The 26,164-nt window shown below is 42.4% G+C and overlaps 1 protein-coding gene across 2 annotated transcripts in view; it reads right to left on the bottom strand.

Annotated features, from left to right (window-relative positions):
- Window positions 1–26,164, bottom strand: part of TAFA5 (TAFA chemokine like family member 5) — a 777,120-nt gene that overhangs the window by 185,038 nt on the left and 565,918 nt on the right. For both annotated transcript variants that reach the window (XM_063927121.1, XM_063927122.1), the window contains exon 3: window positions 2,321–2,448. In XM_063927121.1, the coding sequence (XP_063783191.1) occupies window positions 2,321–2,448 (128 nt within the window). The remainder of the gene's footprint in view (window positions 1–2,320; window positions 2,449–26,164) is intronic.

Below are 26,164 nucleotides of genomic sequence, written 5' to 3'. Positions count from 1 at the left end.
ATTTGCATTACTGGTTTGCAATCCTTAGTGAATTAGGCCCTGTATCTGTAATATTACATTTGTAATGGCTGATTTGCATACATATTTTTATTTTATTTTTATTTTTTGGCATAAATTGTTGGGATGCAAACATTACACAAATCCAATTGTAAATATAGAGTGCATAATATTATAAACATCAGTTTTTATGTTAAGGTCTTGGTACAATTTCAGATATTTACTTGAGCAAAAGTGCTAAATGTTTTCTGCAAATTGCTAGAAAGTGCAAGGCTGAAAGGTTTGTGTTTTGGTTCTGAGTTAGTTTGTTTTTTGAAGACTGTGATAAAAAAGTGATAAATTACTGTCTATTTTAAAATAAAAAAATCAAATTACTTTCTAATATATCATTAAAACATTTATTTTAACCAATCTACATTTATTATTCATCTCTATATCTGAATTATTGTGCTTCAGAAAGTGCCTCTGTATAGATACAGTGGTAAGTTTTCCAGAGTTGGAATAATGCGCCTAAATCAGACATGTATGCTAATAAAACATTGGATCCAAGTGCCCATGTGCCTGAGATGCACTGTGCATGGGTCCTAATGGTCCCTGGTTTCGACGTAGATTGGAACTGCATGAAGATCCATGCAATTCCGATAGGCATACCTGGGCGGTGACAGGAAAGGATTATTTTGTTTTTTAAGCATATTTTATTGAGTGCAATAAATTGGATAAGAATATATGATAAGTCCTGACTCAGACTTCCTCTGCTTGCATATTAACAATATTAGAAATAAATGAGGGGAAGTTAGGCAAAAGATCTAAGGAGAGGACTTCTTTGAAAAGAAACTGCTACGTGATCGAAAAAGCATCTAAACTTGTAAGTTTAGGTACGCTCCCTTCTTACTCAGCCACTGGGGTGACCCTGTTAAAGTACAGTGAAGGGAAAAAGGATAAATATGGCTTGCTGAAAATAAACCTTTACATATACAAACTGGCTTTTTCATTGAGTGAGTATAGTACGCCACCTGTTAAATTGTGATAAGGTGGAGGATCAAGATTCTTCTTCAGTCCCCTATGTAGAACTTTAGCCCCCCTTTTCAAACATACTACACCATCATATCCTTTTTTCTCAGTTTATGTTTATCGCCATGGAAGAAAAAGGATGTACCAGACAGTCTTCATAGGACAGACTCTGAACTAGAAGGACTTTCCAGCAATATCCCAAACAGCGTATTTAGACCATGGACTGGGTGTAGTATGGCTGACCGGCGGTCAGGAGACCACCGGTCAGCATACCGACGCCAGGATCCCGGCAGCATACTGACGCCGGGATCCCGGCGGGGAGGGGCGAGTGCAGCAAGCCCCTTGCGGACTCACTGCGCTCGCCACACTGCGGGCTCGGTGGCGACCTGCTGTTGCCACGGGTTCTATTCCCCCTCTATGGGTGTCGTGGACACCCACGAGTGGAAATAGTCCCTGTTGGTCGGCATGCCGACCATCGGGATAGTGAGGGGTCAGGATGTTGGAGGAGGTCATGTGACTGTAGGTCTCCTGACCGCCGGTCACATGAATACCACCCCATGGACTTGTTAGTGCTTGTATACGTGATATCCATTTTCTTGTACTGGTGACAGGGTGTGGTTTGAGTCAGTGGATGTGTTGAGGGTATGCCGTTGTCTGGGTCTCCATAGGGTTACTTAGAAGTCTGATGCTGTGGCCAGTGTCTGCTTGATAGTGCGCCTTTATGTGCATCATGGCGGTTAAGAGCTGCAGCCGGTGGGCATCTCAGTAGACAGCCCATTGGTTGCAGCATTAGCATAACTTCATAGAAGAGACTGTGACAAAAGTTTAGCTGTCACCGTTTTGTGTCCACCTCTGAAACACTCCCTATAAGTGCTATGACTATTGATTCAACAAAATGACATTTTATTAGTGGCACGGACACATGCCTAATAAGACCAAGGCTAGATTTGTTGAAGCACCACTTAGACCAGTGTCTATGGTGGAAGGTGTAGCATTTTGTAAATTACATCATTGTTTGTCTTTATTTATATAAGAAAAAAATGCCATTTCCAATATCGAATTAAATATGGCCTTAATTATTTAGATTTTATCCATATATTAATTTAATACAGGATGCATGGAGGTTTGGCTCATGGACAGAAAAAGCTGTTAGGGCAGAGATATAAGGTGGCACAGAAAATACAACCTATGGAGAGAAAACATACCAATGCAGGCCTGAGTAGAAGGCAGATTTAGCATTACTGTGAGCAATGTCTTTTTGTTTTACTTTTGCTTTGTTTCTGTGTCAACATTTTACATCTTTTATACTTACGGTAGTTGTCTTTATTCGCCCACCAGGTTGCGTACAGGTCCAGCCTGATTTATTGATTAATAAATCACAGCCTTCTCCTTCTAAACATGGAAGCATTTCACACCACTGTTTTGTTCTTATAATACGTGCTGTAAAAAAGAAGGGAAAAAACAACACAATAAATAATTTGTGCTACTGAAATTGCTTAATTTGTCTATATAATAATCCATCTTTACAATTAAAAAATAAAATGCTATTAAAATACTATACTGAACTATTAATTGCAATTCTTAATTTCACATTTTGAAACAAAAAACTTCATTTAAATATGAAAGAAAATATTGATCATCATAAAATGTTATTAGTATTTAATCTAGATAAATCTACAGAATATATATTTTCTGAGCAGACAACTCTCCATCCTGTTTTCTGTGGATTATTTAGAATTGCCGATGTTTCCTTGTGAACGTCACATATGGATGAAAGAGAAGATTTAAAACCCCTTCTTGACAAGAGTTTTCACTTAACTAATCCTTAATTGCCACATATGAGAATCTTATGTGCACTGTATACATTTGCTTAGTTGCACCTACAAATTTACGCACTTGGGTATTTTGCGAGATGGCAGTAAGCAGATATTTGAGAAAAGGGAATTCATGTTTCTGTGTGTATCATCGGCTATCATAATCACCTCTCATTGGGCTCCACCGTCTCATTCATTTTAGCTTTCCATTTTCATCCATAAATATGGCTTTATTACTTTGCCATCACTTAATATATTAATGAAAGAAGATACTGGTGCTTCCTTTATTATTTGTATCAATTGTGTAAAGGAAAACACTGGATTACTTGTACCTATTTCTGCAATTTTTTTTCTTATTTATTGTATGCTTTAAAATGGATTAGGACTTTTTTCTTCCTCTACTTTTTTTAGGAATAAAGAACCATTTTAGTATAGTATTTTTCTTGTTCATTTATGAGTCAATGAGTACAAACTTTAAAGCAGGGGTGGGGAACCTTTTTTCTACCGAGGGCCATTTGGATATTTATAAAATCCTTCGGGGGCCATACAAAAATTTTCAACTTAAAAAATGACCCTGCCCCCCAGTAGGTCTGCCCCTTAGAGTTACTGTGTGTGCGCGCCGGAGGCACGCACGCGCCAAAAAAATGGGTGTGGCCAGTTAAAATGGGACGTGATACACATATGCCCCCAATAGTGCGGTGCCAGATCCACAATTGCTCCCACAGTGCCAGGTATACAAATGCCCCTCACAGTGCCAGGTATACAGATGCCCCCACAGTGCCAGGTATACAGATGCCCCCACAGTGCCAGGTATACAAATGCCCCTCACAGTGCCAGGTATACAAATACCCCCCACAGTGCCAGGTATACAAATGCCCCTCACAGTGCCAGGTATACAAATGCCCCTCACAGTGCCAGGTATACAAATGCCCCCCACAGTGCCAGGTATACAAATACCCCCCACAGTGCCAGGTATACAGCCCCCACAGTGCCAGGTATACAGATTCCCCCACAGTGCCAGGTATACAAATGCCCCCCACAGTGCCAGGTATACAAATACCCCCCACAGTGCCAGGTATACAGCCCCCACAGTGCCAGGTATACAGATTCCCCCACAGTGCCAGGTATACAAATGCCCCCCACAGTGCCAGGTATACAAATACCCCCCACAGTGCCAGGTATACAGCCCCCACAGTGCCAGGTATACAGATTCCCCCACAGTGCCAGGTATACAAATGCCCTCCCCTCTCCCCTCCGTGCTGCTTACCGTGGACGCGACGGAGGAGAGCGAGGCTGTCGGGTGAAAGCGGCGGCGTGTAGTACTTCAAATCAGCCGCCGGTTCGAGAGCCAATCAGAGCTTGCGGACCGGCAGCCGCGGCTCCTGATTGGCTGCCAGTCCGCGAGCTCTGATTGGCTCACGGACCGGCGGCTGGTTTGAAGTACTACACGCCGCTGGTCCCATTCTACAGCCGCGCTCTCCTCCGTCTCCTTGCTCTGACAGCTGAGACACGCTGCCGCCCGACTGAGCGGCAGCGTGTCTCACTGACACAACCTGGTGGGCCGGACCAAACGGCTTCGCGGGCCGTATACGGCCCGCGGGCCGGAGGGTCCCCACCCCTGCTTTAAAGGGCAAACACATTTGCAATCTCCACCTCTTGCATCTCATTTAAAGATTCCATTTCTGAAAACAAACTGATGTTTGTACATATCTAATGTATTTCTAGACATAACTAAAACTAGACTGTAACAGTAAGGAAGTGGTAAGCCCTCCCATGCAAGTCCATACTTCATAATATATGACATTCCATAATAGCCTATATATTGATGGGCAAATTCATGCTTGGTCCTGTATTATGCACAAAGCCTATGAATACTAATTTGACATGTTATAATGGCAATGGCAGCAGAATCATATTAAGTCTTAATGGGGTCCTAGGTAACATATTGCTTTGGGCCCCTTCCCTTACACAATTTTCATGTAAAAAAAAACAACTTCTGGTTACAGTGATCTGGCTCCCGCACTTAATACATGAAAATAAGGAAAAACGTATTTCCTGCCTAAATTCTAAATATGCAGTAGATGAGAACATTTTGTTGAAAATGTATGAATTGACTAGACAATGTAAAGTTGTGTGCATTTTTAATTGTCCAAAATACAAATATATGTAATTAACTATGGAAATCATGAAGACAATGTTCAAATGTTATTTCAAATGTCATTTTGGCACCGTCAAATTTAAATAACAATAAAATAGCTCCATAGTACCAATCAGGCATATTTTGAATGCCTTTATTGTGTTAACAATACCCAATTGAAAATATTGGTTGCTCCTCCCCCCTAACCCCAAGCTGATGTGAAAGTCAGTCTATGACCAACTGTATCTTCACCTTTTACACCTAATTGAAATTATCTTGCATGCAGAAAAAAAAAATCTATTTTTTGTGCTTTTATACTAGATCTTTGTAGAATTGTTCTGGTTTTGTACTAGATCTGTATAGAAATGCATTGATATGCCTATCATCTAGAAAAATCATTGTTTTCCCAAAAATAACATGGGGTAAAATGCAGCAAGTGGGAAAATGTGGCCAAATCTCTGAAAATTATGTTTTCTGAAGTTTGACCACGTACCTCATATGCACCAAGCCTCGAAATGCAATAGTTTCTGGGGCTCTGACCCAATGGGCAACACCATCTTCAGATGGTGTTGCCCAATAGAAGACTATGGGCTTCTATCATACTGCCCCTTCTGAGAGGGATACAACCAGATCTCTGTCAACATGTGCAGATAAGACTCTGGGTCTTAAACCCAGAAGTCTTATCATCACAAAGGACAGCTCTTACAGGAAGATCTGTCCTTTATGATTTTCCTCATGCATATGGCTTTAGTGCCTGCTGATATGCATGCGGAGAGTGGTGGGATGCATTGCAAGCAAAATGTGGTGCTTGCTGCATCCCTCACATGGTAATGCAAAGGTCTGTATATTACCATAAAGGTTGGTACAATCATATAAAAGTAAACACAGGATGTCACAATAGAAAATTACAGCTTTAGTGTTCCTTTATGCTTAAACTATTCATACAAAAATGACAAAATTTAAAACAAGCCATTATCTTCTGTTTTTAGCCAGTAGAATGTTTGTGTGTGCTAAGAACTACAGTTTAATACTGTAAATTACATCAGTATTTATAACCACAAAATACACTGCAATTAATCTGTATCTCCCATTTTTTTTAACAATACAAGCAGTTCATTGGGGTTTTAAACCTGAGCAATGCTCCATATGTGTACAGCTTTCACTTGAGTCCTTTGACTATCTTGCTTTCTACTTAAACTGGTGTTGTCAAAATATGTGTTTGGATAGCTTTGAACACTGAATTTGCTGATCATTCATTCATACAGTCACCAACTGCCAAAGCCATGGTAAATCTCCCAAGTGGGATGCAGCAGATTTTTTCTAACTACAAAAAGTAAGATAAACTCTGTCCGACAGCTATAAATTTGAACAGCCTTATCCGCCTAGTAAGATATGAATGATTAAAATGCACACAAAAATCTGCGACAAATCCTACTTGCAATATGTGAGCAAGGAATTAAAAAGAATGTGTTTTATTGATGACAGCTGAAATGGTGAAATCTTAGAACATAAATCTCTGCATGGTGATTGTTTTTTCTAAAAGAGTGAAATTAAAAATGTAATTCTTATGTGTGTAATGTGTAAATATATTTTACTTCTGGAATACTTCTAATTCTATTATACAAATTCTAGAGTGAATTTAAGACAATAAAATCTAATCAATATCTTTTTCTAAGCCACAAATGAACAGCTTTACTTTTACACTGCAATTTAGCTTTGTATTGGACACGCCCCTCTGTAACCTCACAGACATATTCAATTGGGAGAGATGTTTTTGCTGTAAAAATTACTGCAGACGTCGCAACCTCTTTTTCATTATCATAAAAATCCCTTGGGAGAGGGAGAGCAGGGTGAGCAGTAATGCAGTGTTTGTGGAGGGGTGCATGATGACCGGTCAGAGCAGTGTATGGGGAGGAGGCGCAGGATGACTGGTAGAAGTCAGGGCTGTCTTAACAGCTGTGTAGGCCCCTGGGCAAAGCAATGCACTGAGGTCCCTACCCATCCTCCAGCGGTAGGGGTGGGGAGTGCTATCAGCGGCAACATTGATGCCCCATGAGTGGTAGGGGCTGTTTTGCTCTCCTGCTCAGCATGTAGGACCAGGAGCAGTAATTTCTGAAAATATCTCCTTTACTGCACAGATGGTGGGAGATGAGATGGGAGGGAGAACAGCAAACTGTATAAGGAGGTATTGGGCTGAATGAAGGGCTCCTGGTACATGACTTAAAGGGTGGTAGCAGGTGTTTAATATGTGGGGGGAGGGGTGAATTGTGGAATGGGCTTAAGAGTCAACATTTTCAGGTAGGAGGGCAGCTTGCTTGACCGCAGATATCTTCAGTTCCTGGAAATAGATTTCATTGCTTTCAATGGGATAATAACCATTGAAGTCAGACAGAACCCAAGATATCTGTCTGGGAACAGCAATTAACAGGCTCAGATTGTGACCACTGCTTTGAAGTAGGATATCTCTGGTTCCCCAGTACTTATTTTCAAAAATCTGGTACTCCTGGAAAAAAGGTACCCTTAGCTATCAGTCTAATGCCCTTATACTCCTGGACCCTTTGTCAACTGCCCATTGAGCCCATACGAAAAGACAGTACTGGTAGGAGTGCAGTGTGTGTTCTGTCCCTACCGTTACTTCTGTCCTGTCCCTATATAATGGCTTCCATGTATAGGAGGTTTTAGGGGATGACACTATTTTACATTTTTATTTCATAGCACTTTACTATGTACATATATTTCGGTACAACAGCACACTTAGCTGAATAAGTCTTTCCTAAAGAAATGCATACACAAGTGAAATGTTTACTTCTACGTATACTTTTATACCTGACAAATGCTTCAAATCAGCAAAGGAGTGAACTTATTATAGTAAAGTTTGGCAATACAATAATTTTACCAGGTGATGATTTTACAGAGGTCCAAAGTGTGGAAGAAGCCCCTGAGTGGCAGCTGGATGGAAAACTTTACATCTGTTATGCTGTGCTTGTAGAAAGTAAATGTTTGCTTATGATGATTAAACAATCCCCACCTATCATGATAATCTTTTTGCATCAACAGTCTGTTCTAGAATAATAGGATTTTAATTACATACCGGTAAGTCCTTTTCTCGTACTCCATAGAGGATACTGGGGTCCACATTAGTACCATGGGATATATATGGGTCCACTAGGAGCCTTGGGCACTTTAAGAAATCAATAGTGTATGCTGGCTCCTCCCTCTATGTCCCTCCTACCAGATTCAGTCTAGAAACTGTGCCCGAGGAGACGGACATACTTTGAGAGAAGGATTTAAAAGAACAGTGTTGAGATTCAAACCAGCACACACAAACAAGAGGAAAGCCATGCTAACCAAACTTGAACAGGAAAAGCAACAGCTGAACCAACAAGAATACTGAACCAAGTAACAGTGCAAGAAAACACGAAGCACTGGGCGGGCGCCCAGTATCCTCTACGGACGACAAGAAAAGGATTTACAAGTAGGTAATTAAAATCCTATTATATCTTACAACCTAGAGGATACTGGGGTCCACATTAGTACCATGGGGTGTACTAAAGCTCCCAAACCGGATGGGAGAGTGCTGAGGATCCTGCAGAACAGATTTACCAAACTGAAGGTTCTCAGAGGCCAAAGTATCGAACTTGTAGAACTTAGCAAACATGTTCAAACCTGACCAAGTAGCTGCTCAGCAGAGCTGTAAAGCCAATACACCCCAAGCAGCCACCCAGGAAGAACCCACTGACCTAGTAGAGTGGGCCTGTATAGTTGTTGGAACCGGCAAACCTGCCATAAAATAAGCATGCTGGATAGTAAGTCTGATCCAGTGAGCAATAGACTGCTTTGAAGCAGGATACCCAATATTATTGGGGTCATAGAAAGCAAACAGCGAGTCCGATTTTCTGTGATGAGCTGTCTGCTTCACATAGATCTTCAAATCCCTCACAACATTCAAGGACTTTGAAGTAGTAGCGGTGTCGGTAACCACCGGAACCAGAATAGGTTGGTTGATATGAAACGCAGTCACCACCTTTGGAAGAAATTGCTGATGCGTTCTGAGTTCAGCTCTGTCTTCATGAAAAATCCAATAGGGGCTTTTGTAAGATAACGCCCTCAGCTCTGACACATGCCTTGCTGAAGCCAAGGCCAACAGTTTGACAACTTTCCACGTAAGAAACGACATCAATGTCCTATAAAGGTACAAACCATTCCAATTGCAGGAACTGCAACACCACATTGAGATTCCAAGGTGCTGTAGGAGGCACAAAGGGCGGTTGGACATGCAGATCACCCTTCAAAAATGTCTGAACCCTCCGGGAGAGAAGCCAATTGTTTCTGGCAGAAAATGGATAAGGCCGAAATCTGGACTTTTAAGGAGCCCAAACGTAGGCCCACATCCACTCCTGACTGCAGAAAAAGGAGAAAACATCCCAGTTGAATTTCCACCGCAGGAAATGTCCTGTTCTCACACCAAGAGACGTATTTTTTTCCAAATATGGTGGTAATGTTTAGACATTACCTCCTTTCTAGATTGGATCAAGGTTGGAATATTCCAGTCCGGGATCCCTTTCCTGGCTAGAATTTGATGCTCAACCTCCATGCCATCAGACCTAGCCGCAGTAAGTCATGATAGACGAATGGCCCCTGTTGTAGAAGATCCCCGTGAAGAGGTAGAGACCACGGGTCCTCTAGGAGCATCTCCAGTAGATCCGTGTACCAGGCCCTTCTTGGCCAGTCTGTAGCAATGAGAATATCTTGAACCTTTTCCCTTTTTATTCTATTGAGAATTCTTGGGATCAATGGATGTGGTGGAAACATGTACACCACCTCGTAGTCCCATGGAGTCCCAGAGCGTCCACCACCACTGCTTGTGGGTCTCTCAACCTGGAACAATATCGCTTGAGCATTATGTTGAGACAAGAGGCCATCATGTCGATTTGTGGAATTCCCCACTGATGTGTCAAGCGCCTTAACACCTCCGGGTGAAGGACCCACTCCCCTGGGTGGAGGTTGTGTCTGCTGAGGAAGTCTGCTTTCCAGTTGTCCCCTCCCAGAATGAAGACTACTGACAATGCAACAGCGTGCCATTCTGCCCAGAGGAGAATTCTTGTTACCTCTGACATTGCTGCTCTGCTCTTCTTTCTGCCCTGTTGGTTTATGTAAGTTAATGCCATCACATTTTCCAACTGAACCTGAATGGTGTGACCCTGAAGATGTAATGCCTGTAGAAGGGCATTGTATATAACCCTTAGTTCCAGAATGTTGATCGGAAGAATGGTTTCCTGACTTGACCATTTTCCTTGGAACTGTTCCCCAACCTCTGAGGCTTGCATCTGTGGTTAGCAAAATCCAATTTTGAATCCCGAACCTTTGGCCCTCGGTCAGGTGAGAAGTCTGAAGCCACCAGTGAAGAGAAATCCTGGCTTTTGGTGACAGACGTATCCTCTGGTGCATGTGAAGATGCAATCCGGACTATTTGTCCAACAGATCTAGTATGCAGTATGGAAGGGCCTTGCATGAAACCTTCCATACTGCAGTGCCTCATAAGAGGCTACCAGCTTCCCCAGGAGGTGAATGCATATATGCACTGATATCCGTGTTGATCATAGAACGTCCTGCACCATCAACTGAATTACTAATGCCTTTTCCAATGGAAGGAATACCTTCTGTGCCTCCGTATCCAGTATCATTCATAGGAATGGAAGCCTCCAAGTTGGTTCCAGGTGATATTTTGGCAAGTTCAGAATCCACCCGTGATCCTGGAATAGTCGTGTTGAGAGGGCAATGTTGTCTAACAATCTCTCCCTGGATGGTGTTTTTATCAGCAGATCGTCCAGGTATGGTATTATGTTCACTCCTTGCTTGAGGAGGAGAAACATCATCTCTGCCATTACCTTGGTGAACACCCTCAATGCCGTGGAGAGGCCAAATGGCAGGGCCTGGAACTGGTAGTGACAGTCCTGTAATGCAAACCTTAGATAAGCCTGGTGAGGCGGCCAAATCGGAATATGAAGGTACGCATCCTTGATATCCAGAGACACCAGGAATTCCCCCTCCTCCAGACCTGAGATCACCACTCTCAGAGACTCCATCTTGAATTTGAACACCCGTAAGTACGGGTTCAGTGACTTGTGGTTTAAAATGGGCCTTACCGAACCGTCCGGTTTCGGTACCACAAACAGGTTGGAATAATAACCCTTGTTTTGCAGTTGAAGTGGAACTGGAACAATGACCTGAGTCTGTACCAGTTTTTGAATTGCTGCCTGTAAAGTCATGCTTGCTGGTAAGCCTGATTTGAAGAATCTGTGAGGTGGGAGTTCCTGAAACTCCAGTCTGTAGCCCTGGGTAATAAGATCTTTGACCCATGGATCCAGACATGATGTTGCCCATATGTGGCTGATCTTAATCGGTCTCCCACCTGCCTGTCTTCCAGGCAGTGTGGTGCACAGTCATGCTGAAGGCTTTGAGTAAGCAGAACCAGAGGTCTGTTCCTGTGAAACTGCAGTTGCAGGTTTTCTGGGTTTACCTTTATTGCCTTTGAAGGCTGTAGAAGAACCTTTGTATTTACTTTAAAAATTTTCTGTCCAAAAGGACTGCAGAGTTGGAGCAGAGTAGGTTTTCCTAGCTGGGGGTGCTGCGGAAGGAAGGTATGTAGACTTACCCAATGTAGCCTTGGATATCCACGTATCCAGTTCATCTCCAAAAAGGGCTTTACCTGTGAATGGTAGGCTTTCCACGTCTTTCCTGGAATCCGCATCCGCAGTCCACTGGCGTAGCCACAAGCCCCTGCGTTCTGACAATGCCATGGCAGTGGTACGTGCGTTGAGCAAACCAATTTCCTTTATGGCCTCCACCATAAAATTAGCAGAGTCCTGTATATGCTGTAGGAGTAAAATTATCTCCCCCTGGATAAGGAATCTAACCTGTCAATTAGATTACCTGACCATTTTGCAATGGCCCTAGTGATCCATGCACAAGCAATAGTGGGTATCAAGGCCACCCCAGCAGCTGTGTACAGGGATTTGAGAGTGGTCTCAATTTTGCGGTCTGCTGTGCCCCAGGGACAGGTAAGACTATCTTACGTGACAACCTAGATACCAATGCATCAGCAATCAGTGGATTTTCCCACTTTTTCCTATCATCCTGAGGTCCTGAGGAAACGGAAAGGGATGTGAGTAATTTTTTAGGGATCTGAAACTTCTTGTCCGGATTAACCCAAGTTTCTTCAAACAGAGAATTTAACTCCTTTGAAGCAGGGAAAGTAGCATTTTTTACATTAAAATAAGATTCCTCATCCACCTCCGCCACCTTGTCAGGAATGTGTAGGACTTCTCTAATAGCTTCTATCAGGGCCTGTATTCCTTGTGACAGGGTTGCATCCCCTCCACACGAGTCCACTTCACCCTCCACTGCGTCTGATACATCATCATCAGTGTCAGCCTGCAGGATCTGGGCCAGAGTACGCTTTTGTGGACAAATGGCAGGGGTCTGAGATGCTGGTATGGGAACTGAATCTCTAGTCATCAGGTCCTCCACAGACTATCTTAAGTATTGCGTCTCTTTCTCATTATGGGATAATTTATGAGAAATATGTGAGATCATCCCTTTAAGGGAATTCAACCATGCGGGTTCAGACCCACTAGCCTGAGAATGTGTACTATTCTGGGTACACTGTAGTGAATCCCCCGGGGAAGACAAACACTCTGCTGTGCATGAAACACACTCCCTTGACATGGTAATGTGAAGGGACACACACACTCACACACAGTAAAGGGGAAAGCACAGTTAACCCACACAGAGCCCGCAGGGAGACATAGAGAAGATGGAGCCAGCCACACTTCACCCTTTATGCTAAAGCCAAGCTCAGCTGGGTCGCAAACTAAGCTCCTTAATACTGCTTAGTATTCTAACACCGCTCCCCCCTCTTACTATGACTCCCTGGTACCGCTGAGGAAATGTGGAGTCTTTGTGGAGGAGCTGCACTTCCCTGCAAGTCCTGTCAGTGTGAGCTGCAGAGAGAAAATGGCGCTGGTGAGCTGCTGGATCTGCTCATAGTTAAGTGATCTTCCCGGTTTTATTATACTGGCTGAGGTGTCTGAGAAGCTTAACAGCGGGTTAGAACCCCTGTAAGATGTTTGCCAGTGTAGGGTATGTTAAAAAGCTCAGCTCACCCCTCACAGCGGAAACACACACACACACACAGCATGTTGTACTGAGACGTGAGACAAAGCCTGCATGTCAGTGCTGCGCTCCATACCCTGATGCCACCATTACAGACGGCGACCACTATTCTTACTTCTGGCTCTGTTAGGGGTGGCGGCATGCTGCGGGACTGTACGCTCGCCGTGGTGGGGCTTGCGAATAGGACCCTCAGGAGCTCAGTGTCCTGCCAGCGGGGAACGGGACCATTAACCCTATAGGAGGTTGGGCTGTCCCCCCCCCCCTAAGTCCCATGAAGCAGACAGGCTGGTGCCAACCAGCCCTGTCTGAAAACAACAAACAGAAAATGCAGAAAACTCTTCAGGAGCTTCCCTAAGCATGACCGGCTCCTCTAGGCACATTTTCTAAACTGAGTCTGGTAGGAGGGGCATAGAGGGAGGAGCAAGTGTACACTATTGATTTCTTAAAGTGCCCAAGGTTCCTAGTGGATTCGTCTATACCCCGTGGTACTAATGTGGACCACAGTATTCTCTAGGACTTAACAGAAATTCTAATTTACTTGTATAAAATACTATGAAGGAACAAGGCAATGTTTGTTTGATAAAGTGTTGAAAGAAAGTTTTGGTGGGTTGTTTATAGAAGTTTATGTGAAAATTGTAACTGCCACTATACTGGGGGGCATTATAGGAATCTGGCACTATACTGGGGACATTATGTGTTACGGTCACTACCGTGGGAATTATGTTTAAGGGGCATTACTGGGGGCAGTATGTGTAAGCAGCTACTACTGTGGCCATTATATGTAAGGAGCACTAATGTGGACATTATGTGTAAAGCTGCTACTTGTGTGTGTGTTTGTAGAGGGGGGGTGATAATATATATATATATATATATATATATATATATAGACAACGGCAGGTGCGGCACTCCAAGCGACGGGGAAAAAAGCAACTCTTTAAGTCCTTGTAATAGACAACGTTTCAATGCTGTTTATTTGTGCATTTTCATCAGGTCAAAGAATACAAACAAATGTGCTTACCTATATAGTGCATGCAGACGCCGTCACCACGCTTCCGGAACACAGGCACCCGCCAGGTCCGTCGGCGCACCCACATGACGTCATCAAACAAGGCTGGTAACTATGGTGACAGTAGTACACAAACTAGTATACATAATGTGATAATACAATCATGCAGGCAGGACACAATTATATCAATCTAAGTATGTAGAATCCTGGCTACACATAGCACATAAAGGCTGCCTAGTCTCTAAACAAACCTAGATCATTAGAAACCATAACAAACATTTAAAGGCGTATTACCACTGGATTAACCACATACAGAGGTAAGCTTACAAAAATGCATTAAGCCCTAGCTGTTCATTAAGGCCTCTAGGGTAAAGAGTACCCAAACGGTGAATCCACCTAGTTTCAAGTTGAAGTAGTTTAAGACCCCTGTCACCCCCCCGAAGAAGAGGGGGGACATGGTCTATCATGCGGTAACGTAATGTCACCAGCGGATGGCGTGCCACAGAAAAATGTCGGGCGACCGGCTGGTCACTTGATCCTTTAGCAATCGCTGCTTTAATGGCCGACCGGTGGGCTGCCATACGTTCCTTGAACATTCTTTCAGTTTTACCTACGTATGACAGCCCACACGGACATAACAACTGATAAACAACAAACTTAGACGAGCACGTCAAGGTATAGTTAATTGTCAAAGGTTGACCCGTCAGCGGATGCTGAAAGGTTTTTCCACTAATCAGGAATTGGCATGTGGTGCAAGTGCATCTTGCACCCACTAGCAGTGGCATTAATCACATATCCAAGAAATTATGGCATATCATCCAGTCTGATCAGGAGCTAAATCTTAGCCATACTAAATTAATGTCATGCTATACAAGACGACGTAACATCAGAGATATGCTGGTTAAAGCAGATATTTCTCCCAGTCCACAGCGTCTAGTACAGGCTAACGCAAGAGGGTGCATTAGATGCACTTGCACCACATGCCAATTCCTGATTAGTGGAAAAACCTTTCAGCATCCGCTGACGGGTCAACCTTTGACAATTAACTATACCTTGACGTGCTCGTCTAAGTTTGTTGTTTATCAGTTGTTATGTCCGTGTGGGCTGTCATACGTAGGTAAAACTGAAAGAATGTTCAAGGAACGTATGGCAGCCCACCGGTCGGCCATTAAAGCAGCGATTGCTAAAGGATCAAGTGACCAGCCGGTCGCCCGACATTTTTCTGTGGCACGCCATCCGCTGGTGACATTACGTTACCGCATGATAGACCATGTCCCCCCTCTTCTTCGGGGGGGTGACAGGGGTCTTAAACTACTTCAACTTGAAACTAGGTGGATTCACCGTTTGGGTACTCTTTACCCTAGAGGCCTTAATGAACAGCTAGGGCTTAATGCATTTTTGTAAGCTTACCTCTGTATGTGGTTAATCCAGTGGTAATACGCCTTTAAATGTTTGTTATGGTTTCTAATGATCTAGGTTTGTTTAGAGACTAGGCAGCCTTTATGTGCTATGTGTAGCCAGGATTCTACATACTTAGATTGATATAATTGTGTCCTGCCTGCATGATTGTATTATCACATTATGTATACTAGTTTGTGTACTACTGTCACCATAGTTACCAGCCTTGTTTGATGACGTCATGTGGGTGCGCCGACGGACCTGGCGGGTGCCTGTGTTCCGGAAGCGTGGTGACGGCGTCTGCATGCACTATATAGGTAAGCACATTTGTTTGTATTCTTTGACCTGATGAAAATGCACAAATAAACAGCATTGAAACGTTGTCTATTACAAGGACTTAAAGAGTTGCTTTTTTCCCCGTCGCTTGGAGTGCCGCACCTGCCGTTGTCTGTACATTTCTACTGTGGAGGCACCCAGCGCTATTGGACTCTATAATGGGAGAGCCGGACCTGCTTGTTGTCTATATATATATATATATTTATAATTTGATAATGTAATATATAGTTGAAAAGACATGCCCACTTTCCCAGAAGCGCATGGATTGGGGGGGGGGCATCACTTCAAAAAATCTCACTCAGGGTGCTAGTAGGCCTGGAGTTGGCCCTACCAATGTAAACGGAGTTGCACAGTACCAGTCAGCTCACTCACACAGGCATCTCCTGCTGCATGGTATATTGAGGCAAGATGTATGAGGACACCTCTGCATATTATACAGTAATTAAATTGATGACTTATGGTGTAAAATGTGATATCAGGGATTTAAATTGGTAAAGTGCTGCAGGTTAACATTTTAAATTGTTCATCTTTAGATGTAGGAAATAGCAGTTACAGAATTAATGAATCAAAGTGTACAAAAGTAAATGGTTAAAAACAATGTACAGGAAATTTAAAGAGATCAGTTAGAATATGAAAGTTAGCTAATTAAAAATAGTACATTTAGATATTTTTTAAATAAGATACAGTAATTTTCCCACAATGCAGATGATGGATCCAAGTGTATGAGGACAATGAAAATCAGAAAGAAGCAATGGACTATAGTAATTGAATAAATGAGAGACATACATAAAAATAGGTAGTAATGATATATGCAAATTATTTGAATTACTCTGTGACGGTTTAAACACAATATAATTAAGTTTGGTGAATGAGAAATAAATATATGAAAACTAAAACAAGGTATAATTAAACAAATAGGGTAAGGGTATTGTTTTAGATGCATTTATGGTGTGTTATTTAAATAAACATGAATGAATGTAAGAAAACCGCACAGTATTATAGCTTTGGGTGATTTTCCTGCCTGAACTTTGTGTACTTTATTGGCTGTAGTGCTGGGGATCATTTGCTAAGAGCACATATGAAAACTCTTTAAAATGTATTTTTATGAGACATATCTACTTCCAAAATGTCTGATACTATCAAACATTTATTTGTAGGAATGAAAATATTGGGTTAAATGGGCACATATATGAGCTTATCCTAAATCTTTTCTTCCATTTTCTAAGGAAAATAGTTCATCAAAAAAGGTATATCATATGCCCCTATTAAAGTGAGAATTGTACATTACTGTAAGCAGCCTTTAAATGATTATATGAGTCAAAGTTGGCAAACTGACTGGTCAGCAGTATGCCATAAAACAATTGTACACACAATAATAGCAATGACGCTAGGAAAATCTGCATGGGTCATGGTTTTCTTCTTCTCTGTAGAGTCCCTACATATGTAACTGCATTTTCTTGACCTGAAATTGACTTAGCTTGCACTAAGCATCACTACTGACTATGCATTTTCAGTTAGAACCTTATTTGCAATGGTTTTCCTGGGAGTTTAGAGCTGCCATACGAATTATGAGTCCTCTTCCCCACCCCCACTGACAAATTTTGATTCTAGATCTACATATTTCGTAATAAAGCTTTAAAAATGTTTTTCCTAAACATATCATTAAGAGCCTAATTCAGAGGTGATCGTAGCAGTAAGTTTGTTAGCAGTTGGGCAAAACCATGTGCACTGCAGGGGGGCAGATATAACATGTGCAGAGAGAGTTAGATTTGGGTGGAGTGTGCTCAAACGGAAATCTAAATTGCAGTGTAAAAATAAAGCAGCCAGTATTTACCCTGCACAGAAACAAAATAACCCACCCAAATCTAACTCTCTCTGCAAATGTTATATCTGCCACACCTACAGTGCACATGGGCCCTCATTCCGAGTTGATCGCTAGCTGCCGTTGTTCGCTGTGTAGCGATCAGTTTAAAAAATGGCAAAACTGCACATGCGTGGTACAAAGAGCATTGTGGTTTTGCACAGGTTCTAGCAACGCTTTCAGTCGCACAGCCGATCGCAAGGAGATTGACAGGAAGTGGGAGTTTCTGGGTGTCAACTGACCATTTTCTGGGAGTGTTTGGAAAAACACAGGCATGGCCGGATGTTTGCTGGGCGGGTATCTGACGTCATTACCATGTCATTCGTTGCAGCAATCATCGCACAGAATAAGTAACTACAGGGCTGGTCTTGTTCTGCACAACATGTGTTTGCAGCCACTCTGCTGCACAGGCGTTCACACTCCTGCAAAGTGAAAATACACTCCCCTGTGGGCGGCAACTATGCGTATGCACGGCTGTTAAAAGTAGTTAGCGAGCGATAAACTTGGAATGAGGGGCATGGTTTTGCCCATCTGCTAACAAATTTGCTGCTGCGATCAACTCTGAATTACCCCCTAAATTTGAAATAAGGATTGTAGAATGCTTTGCCATGGATAAAGCAACGAAACAAAATACAACACAACATTTTAAACTTTATTGGTTATCCAACATTATTGCAGGTCAGAAAATCAGCTGTTCACTGTAAAAATGAATTTTTTTTAGAAAATTTATGAAGTGGCAGAACTGTATATTGGTGGTTGTGTGGAGCAGTGATCTCCTCACATCATAAATGGCAATGCTGTAGAACACAGGTTCTCAGTCTCGGTCCTCAGGATCCCACACGGTTCATGTAGATTTTTAAAATGTGACAGTTGGTGATACACAGTGCACCTGCTGGGTAACATGGAAAACATGAACCAAGTGGGGTCCTGAGGATCGAGAACCACTGCTGTAGAATATATTGGCAGCCACAGAGCCTGCATGTTACATGACCAGCACTATGACAGCATGACAAGGCTTCAAGGCTTCTTGAGCAGTGTAATTGAAGCTATAGGGCCCTGTTATAGGCCACTCAACATAATGGGGAGCTCTAATATAGCTAATTCCCCCAAAATGTGTATTCTATGTCTCCCCTTATTGGAAATGTTATGTATATCTAAAAAGAGGCATCTTTGGCAGTTATTTAAAAAAAATTTTTTAGGGCATACTGAAATTAATTAAATACATGTATTAAATAAAACTTAAATAATTCTTGTCCACCTAATGTAAATATACATGACCTTATACCCAATTGCTTACTGACAAATATTACTTAAACCTGAACGGTTGTGTGCTCTTGCGTAAGCCTGGATTTCTGCTGTTAGGAGGTTCACAGGTGTGTCTCAACCATATCAACAGATCCTTACATATGGATTGTACCATATATTAAATGCTAAATACTAAAATACTATGCAATACAGTATATAGTGGAACAGTAGGTGACTCTGCAATAACTTCTTTGGTTTAAATAAAAGTCTAGAGGGGCAAAAATGATACTGTTGCTTTTTATAAATTATAACCATTGCAAGAGGTAAGGGGTACCCAGCATGGGTGTGGTATGGAGGGTCGAGAGTATCTAGGTCGACCACTATTGGTCAACAGTAACTATGTCGACAGGGAAGCTAAGTTGACAGGGTCTGTAGGTCGACATGGTCTAGGTCGACAGGCAAAAATTCAACATGAGTTTTTTATGTTTTTTTGGTGTTGTTTTCTCTGAACAGTGACCGGGAACCCAAATTAGTGCACCGTGTCCTCTCACATGGCTCACTATGCTTCGAGCAAGGTGCCTCGCTCCACTACGGCTGCACTTGGCACAGTTTACTATTCCCAATCATAGTCCGCGTTGATCATTAAGTATGAAAAAGTTCAAAAAAAGATTAAAAAACAACAACCTCATGTCGACCTATTGACCTGTCGACCTAGAACATGTTGACATAGAGACCCTGCCGACCTAAAAACCCTGTCGACCAATAGCATGTTTCAGCCCCTATATGCTCAGAAGACTTGGGCCATGGAGGGAAAGTAAACATGTCTCTGACCCAATTCCTATATTGTGACCAGCAAATTTTTGTTACACCCCTGCCTACTAATACAATAAGAAAAGTACATACACATTAGCATATACATTAGCTATCCTTTTGCTCAGAGAAATTACGTTTGCAAAACTTTTTCAGGGCATATGCTAATTGGCGTTGTCAATTTTCTAAGTTCCATAACAGAATTTATTTAACGCAATATGCCAAATAAAAGCATTCTCATTTGAAAACAAAAAAAGGAAAAAACAAGCAATATAACATGTTTGGAATGAGACTAAAAAAAAAATATTCTTATAGAGGACAACAAAGTGCAAACCTTTTATAACTAGAGATCAGCAGGTTCGGTTCTCCGAGATCCGAACCCCCCTGAACTTCGCCTATTTTACACGGTTCCGAGGCAGCCTCGGATCTTCCCGCCTTGCTCGGTTAACCCGAACACGCCCGAACGTCATCATCCTGCTGTCGGATTCTCACGAGATTCGTATTCTATATAAAGAGCCGCGCGTCAACACCATTTTCACTCGTGCATTGGAGATTGAACGGAGAGGACGTGGCTGCGTTCTCTCCCTGAAAAGCTACGTAATCTGTGCTCAGTGTGCTGCAAATATCTGTGCTCAGTGTGCTGAAAATATCTACATTCTCTGCCTGAAAATGCTCCATATCTGTGCTCAGTGTGCTGCATTGTGGGGACCACCAGTATATAATTATAGTAGTACAGTACAGTAGGCCATTGCTGTATCTTGCAGCTCTGTGTCAAGTATACTATCCATATCTGTGCAGAATTATTGTGAGCAGTATATAGTAGGACAGTGCAGCATTTTGGTGACCAGCAGTATACATATAGTACAGTGCAGTAGGCCATTGCTGTATCTTGCAGCTCTGTTTCAAGTATACTATTCATATCTGTGCTGCATTATTGTGAGCAGTATATAGTAGGACAGTGCAGCATTTTGGTGACCAGCAGTATACATATAGTAAAGTACAGTAGGCCATTGCTGTATCTTGCAGCTCTGTGTCAAGTTTACTATCCATATTTGTGCTGCATTATTATGAGCAATATATAGGACAGTGCAGCATTTTGGTGACCAGCAGTATACATATACAGCAGTACAGTACAGTAGGCCATTGCTGTATCTTGCAGCTATGTCAAGTATACTATCCATATCTGTGCTGCATTGTTGTGAGCAGTATATAGTAGGACAGTGCAGCATTTTGGTGACCAGCAGTATACATATAGTACAGTACAGTAGGCCATTGCTGTATCTTGCAGCTGTGTCAAGTATACTATCCATATCTGTGCAGCATTATTGTGAGCAGTATATAGTAGGACAGTGCAGCATTTTGGTGACCAGCAGTATACATATAGTACAGTACAGTAGGCCATTGCTGTATCTTGCAGCTCTGTGTCAAGTATACTATCCATATCTGTGCTGCATTATTGTGAGCAGTATATAGTAGGACAGTGCAGCATTTTGGTGACCAGCAGTATACATATAGTACAGTACAGTAGGCCATTGCTGTATCTTGCAGCTCTGTGTCAAGTATACTATCCATATCTGTGCTGCATTATTGTGAGCAGTATATAGTAGGACAGTGCAGCATTTTGGTGACCAGCAGTATACATATAGTACAGTACAGTAGGCCAATGCTGTATCTTGCAGCTCTGTGTCAAGTATACTATCCATATCTGTGCAGCATTATTGTGAGCAGTATATAGTAGGACAGTGCAGCATTTTGGCGACCAGCAGTATACATATAGTACAGTACAGTAGGCCATTGCTGTATCTTGCAGCTCTGTGTCAAGTATACTATCCATATCTGTGCTGCATTATTGTGAGCAGTATATAGTAGGACAGTGCAGCATTTTGGTGACCAGCAGTATACATATAGTACAGTACAGTAGGCCAATGCTGTATCTTGCAGCTCTGTGTCAAGTATACTATCCATATCTGTGCAGCATTATTGTGAGCAGTATATAGTAGGACAGTGCAGCATTTTGGCGACCAGCAGTATACATATAGTACAGTACAGTAGGCCATTGCTGTATCTTGCAGCTCTGTGTCAAGTATACTATCCATATCTGTGCTGCATTATTGTGAGCAGTATATAGTAGGACAGTGCAGCATTTTGGTGACCAGCAGTATACATATAGTACAGTACAGTAGGCCATTGCTGTATCTTGCAGCTCTGTGTCAAGTATACTATCCATATTTGTGCTGCATTATTATGAGCAATATATAGGACAGTGCAGCATTTTGGTGACCAGCAGTATACATATACAGCAGTACAGTACAGTAGGCCATTGCTGTATCTTGCAGCTGTGTCAAGTATACTATCCATATCTGTGCTGCATTGTTGTGAGCAGTATATAGTAGGACAGTGCAGCATTTTGGTGACCAGCAGTATACATATAGTACAGTACAGTAGGCCATTGCTGTATCTTGCAGCTCTGTGTCAAGTATACTATCCATATCTGTGCTGCATTATTGTGAGCAATATATAGGACAGTGCAGCATTTTGGTGACCAGCAGTATACATATAGTACAGTACAGTAGGCCATTGCTGTATCTTGCAGCTGTGTTACTTCTAGTATCCTGATCAGTGCTCAATATCTGCTGCATTGTAGTGACCAGTATGTATACTGTACTGTGCGATGTGTGTTATACACCTGGTGATTTTATACATCCCGTAATCTGTACTGAGCGATGTGTGAGATACGCCTGGGGATTATACACCCTGTATACTGTACTGTGTGGCATGTGATACACCTGGTGATGATTATACACCCTATATACTGTATTTAGCGATGTGTGAGATACACCTGGGGATTATACACCCTGTATACTGTACTGTGCGGTGTGTGATATACCTGGTGATGATTATACACCCTATATACTGTACTAAGCGATGTGTGAGATACACCTGGGGATTATACACCCTGTATACTGTACTGTGCGGCGTGTGATACACCTGGTGATGATTATACACCCTATACTGTACTGAGCGATGTGTGAGATACACCTGGGATTATACACCCTGTAAACTGTACTGTGCGGCGTGTGATAAACCTGGTGATGATTATACACCCTATACACTGTACTGAGCGATGTGTGAGATACACCTGTGGATTATACACCCTGTATACTGTACTGTGCGGCGTGTGATACACCTGGTGATGATTATACACCCTGTATACTGTACTGAGCGATGTGTGAGATACACCTGGGGCTTATACACCCTGTATACTGTACTGTGCTTCATGTGATACACCTGGTGATGATTATACACCCTGTATACTGTACTGAGCGATGTGTGAGATACACCTGGGGCTTATACACCCTGTATACTGTACTGTGCTTCATGTGATACACCTGGTGATGATTATACACCCTGTATACTGTACTGAGCGATGTGTGAGATACACCTGGGGATTATACACCCTGTATACTGTACTGTGTTGCATGTGATACACCTGGTGATTATACATCCTGTAATCTGTACTGAGCGATGTGTGAGATACACCTGGTAATATCTGTGCTCAGTGTGCAGCATTGTGGTGACCACCAGTATATAGTAGTACAGTACAGTAGGCCATTGCTGTATCTTGCAGTTCTATGTCACTTCTAGTATCCTGATCAGTGCTTAATATCTGTGCTCAGTGTCAGTGCTGCATTGTGGTGACCAGTATATTTTGGTTTGTTTTCAAATGGCTGCGTACACTGGAAGAGCTACCTAGATTTGTTATTGACTCCTCATTAAATGTTGGATTGTCCTGGGAGAAAGTCGAGTGTATGGTGTGGAAGGTGAGAGGGTGAGTGGGTTGAGAGTGGAGTGAAAGGTGGTGGTGGGGAATGAAAGGAAGTGTGAGAGTGGTATGCATGGGCTCAAGAACAGGTAAGGGGGGAGTATGGAGGAGGAGGAGGAGGAGGAGGAGGAGGAGGAGGAGGAGGAGGAGGCTAGTCTCCGGACAAAAAGGTTCTTAAGGAAGTTGTTAGACTTACGGGGAAAATTGAAGGGAAAGATGGAACTTGGAAATATGTCAAACAGGGGAGAAGTGGTAGAAACAAATGGGAAAATTTGTTTGAGATTGTTGTTCTTTTTTTACTTTATTTATTTATTGTAAATTTGTAAATGTGTAAATAAAATGTAAGAAGGTTGCAATATTTCAAATAAAAACATTACCAGTATATTACAGTACAATAGTCCAGTGCTGTTCTCACTGCTCAGTGTCAGTTCTCCATAATATCATCAGTGATCAGTATAATCAGTTCTCAGTATAATCAGTGCGCTGTTAGACGTGTGCCCGTTTTCCACCATTAGTGCAGTGGGATTTAGACAATTGATGAAGTTATTGTGTCCCCGGTACAAAATCCCATCTAGATTCCACTTCACTAAGCAGGCAATAGCGAGATTTTACCAATTAATATTAGAGATGAGCGGGTTCGGTTACTCGGAATCCGAACCCGCCCGAACTTCATGTTTTTTTTCACGGGTCCGAGCGACTCGGATCTTCCCGCCTTGCTCGGTTAACCCGAGCGCGCCCGAACGTCATCATGACGCTGTCGGATTCTCGCGAGACTCGGATTCTATATAAGGAGCCGCGCGTCGCCGCCATTTTCACACGTGCATTGAGATTGATAGGGAGAGGACGTGGCTGGCGTCCTCTCCATTTAGATTAGAAGAGAGAGAGTGAGATTGATTTGAGACAGAGACACTTGATTTACTGGAGCTTAGGAGTACTGTAGAGAGTGCAGAGTTTAGTAGTGACTGACCACAGTGACCACCAGACAGTGCAGTTTTATTTAATATAATCCGTTCTCTGCCTGAAAAAAACGATACACAGTGACTCAGTCACATACCATATCTGTGTGCACTGCTCAGCCCAGTGTGCTGCATCATCTATGTATATATCTGACTGTGCTCACACAGCTTATAATTGTGGGGGAGACTGGGGAGCAGTGCCAGTTATAGGTTATAGCAGGAGCCAGGAGTACATATTATTAAAATTAAACAGTGCACACTTTTGCTGCAGGAGTGCCACTGCCAGTGTGACTGACCAGTGACCTGACCACACTGACCACCAGTATAGTTAGTAGTATACTATATTGTGATTGCCTGAAAAAGTTAAACACTCGTCGTGTGACTTGTGTGGTGTTTTTTTTTTTATTCTATAAAAAACTCATTCTGCTGACAGACAGTGTCCAGCAGGTCCGTCATTATATAATATATACCTGTCCGGCTGCAGTAGTGATATATATATATTTTTTACATCATTATTTATCATCCAGTCGCAGCAGACACAGTACGGTAGTTCACGGCTGTAGCTACCTCTGTGTCGGCACTCGGCAGTCCGTCCATAATTGTATACCACCTACCCGTGGTTTTTTTTTCTTTCTTCTTTATACATACATACTACATCTCTTTATCAACCAGTCTATATTAGCAGCAGACACAGTACAGTAGTCCACGGCTGTAGCTACCTCTGTGTCGGCACTCGGCAGTCCATCCATAATTGTATACCACCTACCCGTGGTTTTTTTTTCTTTCTTCTTTATACATACTACATCTCATTATCATCCAGTCTATATTAGCAGCAGACACAGTACAGTACGGTAGTCCACGGCTGTAGCTACCTCTGTGTCGGCACTCGGCAGTCCGTCCATAATTGTATACCACCTACCCGTGGTTTTTTTTTTCTTTCTTCTTTATACATACTACATCTCATTATCAACCAGTCTATATTAGCAGCAGACACAGTACGGTAGTCCACGGCTGTAGCTACCTCTGTGTCGGCACTCGGCAGTCCGTCCATAATTGTATACCACCTACCTGTGGTTTTTTTTTTCTTTCTTCTTTATACATACTACATCTCCTTATCAACCAGTCTATATTAGCAGCAGACACAGTACGGTAGTCCACGGCTGTAGCTACCTCTGTGTCGGCACTCGGCAGTCCATCCATAATTGTATACCACCTACCCGTGGTTTTTTTTTCTTTCTTCTTTATACATACTACATCTCATTATCATCCAGTCTATATTAGCAGCAGACACAGTACAGTACGGTAGTCCACGGCTGTAGCTACCTCTGTGTCGGCACTCGGCAGTCCGTCCATAATTGTATACCACCTACCCGTGTTTTTTTTTTTCTTTCTTCTTTATACATACTACATCTCATTATCAACCAGTCTATATTAGCAGCAGACACAGTACGGTAGTCCACGGCTGTAGCTACCTCTGTGTCGGCACTCGGCAGTCCATCCATAATTGTATACCACCTACCCGTGGTTTTTTTTTCTTTCCTCTTTATACATACATACTACATCTCTTTATCAACCAGTCTATATTAGCAGCAGAC

The sequence above is a fragment of the Pseudophryne corroboree genome, chromosome 6 (assembly GCF_028390025.1).
Source record: "Pseudophryne corroboree isolate aPseCor3 chromosome 6, aPseCor3.hap2, whole genome shotgun sequence".
In the NCBI taxonomy this organism is placed as follows: Eukaryota; Metazoa; Chordata; class Amphibia; order Anura; family Myobatrachidae; genus Pseudophryne; species Pseudophryne corroboree.
This window is presented reverse-complemented; position numbering and strand designations above follow the sequence as displayed.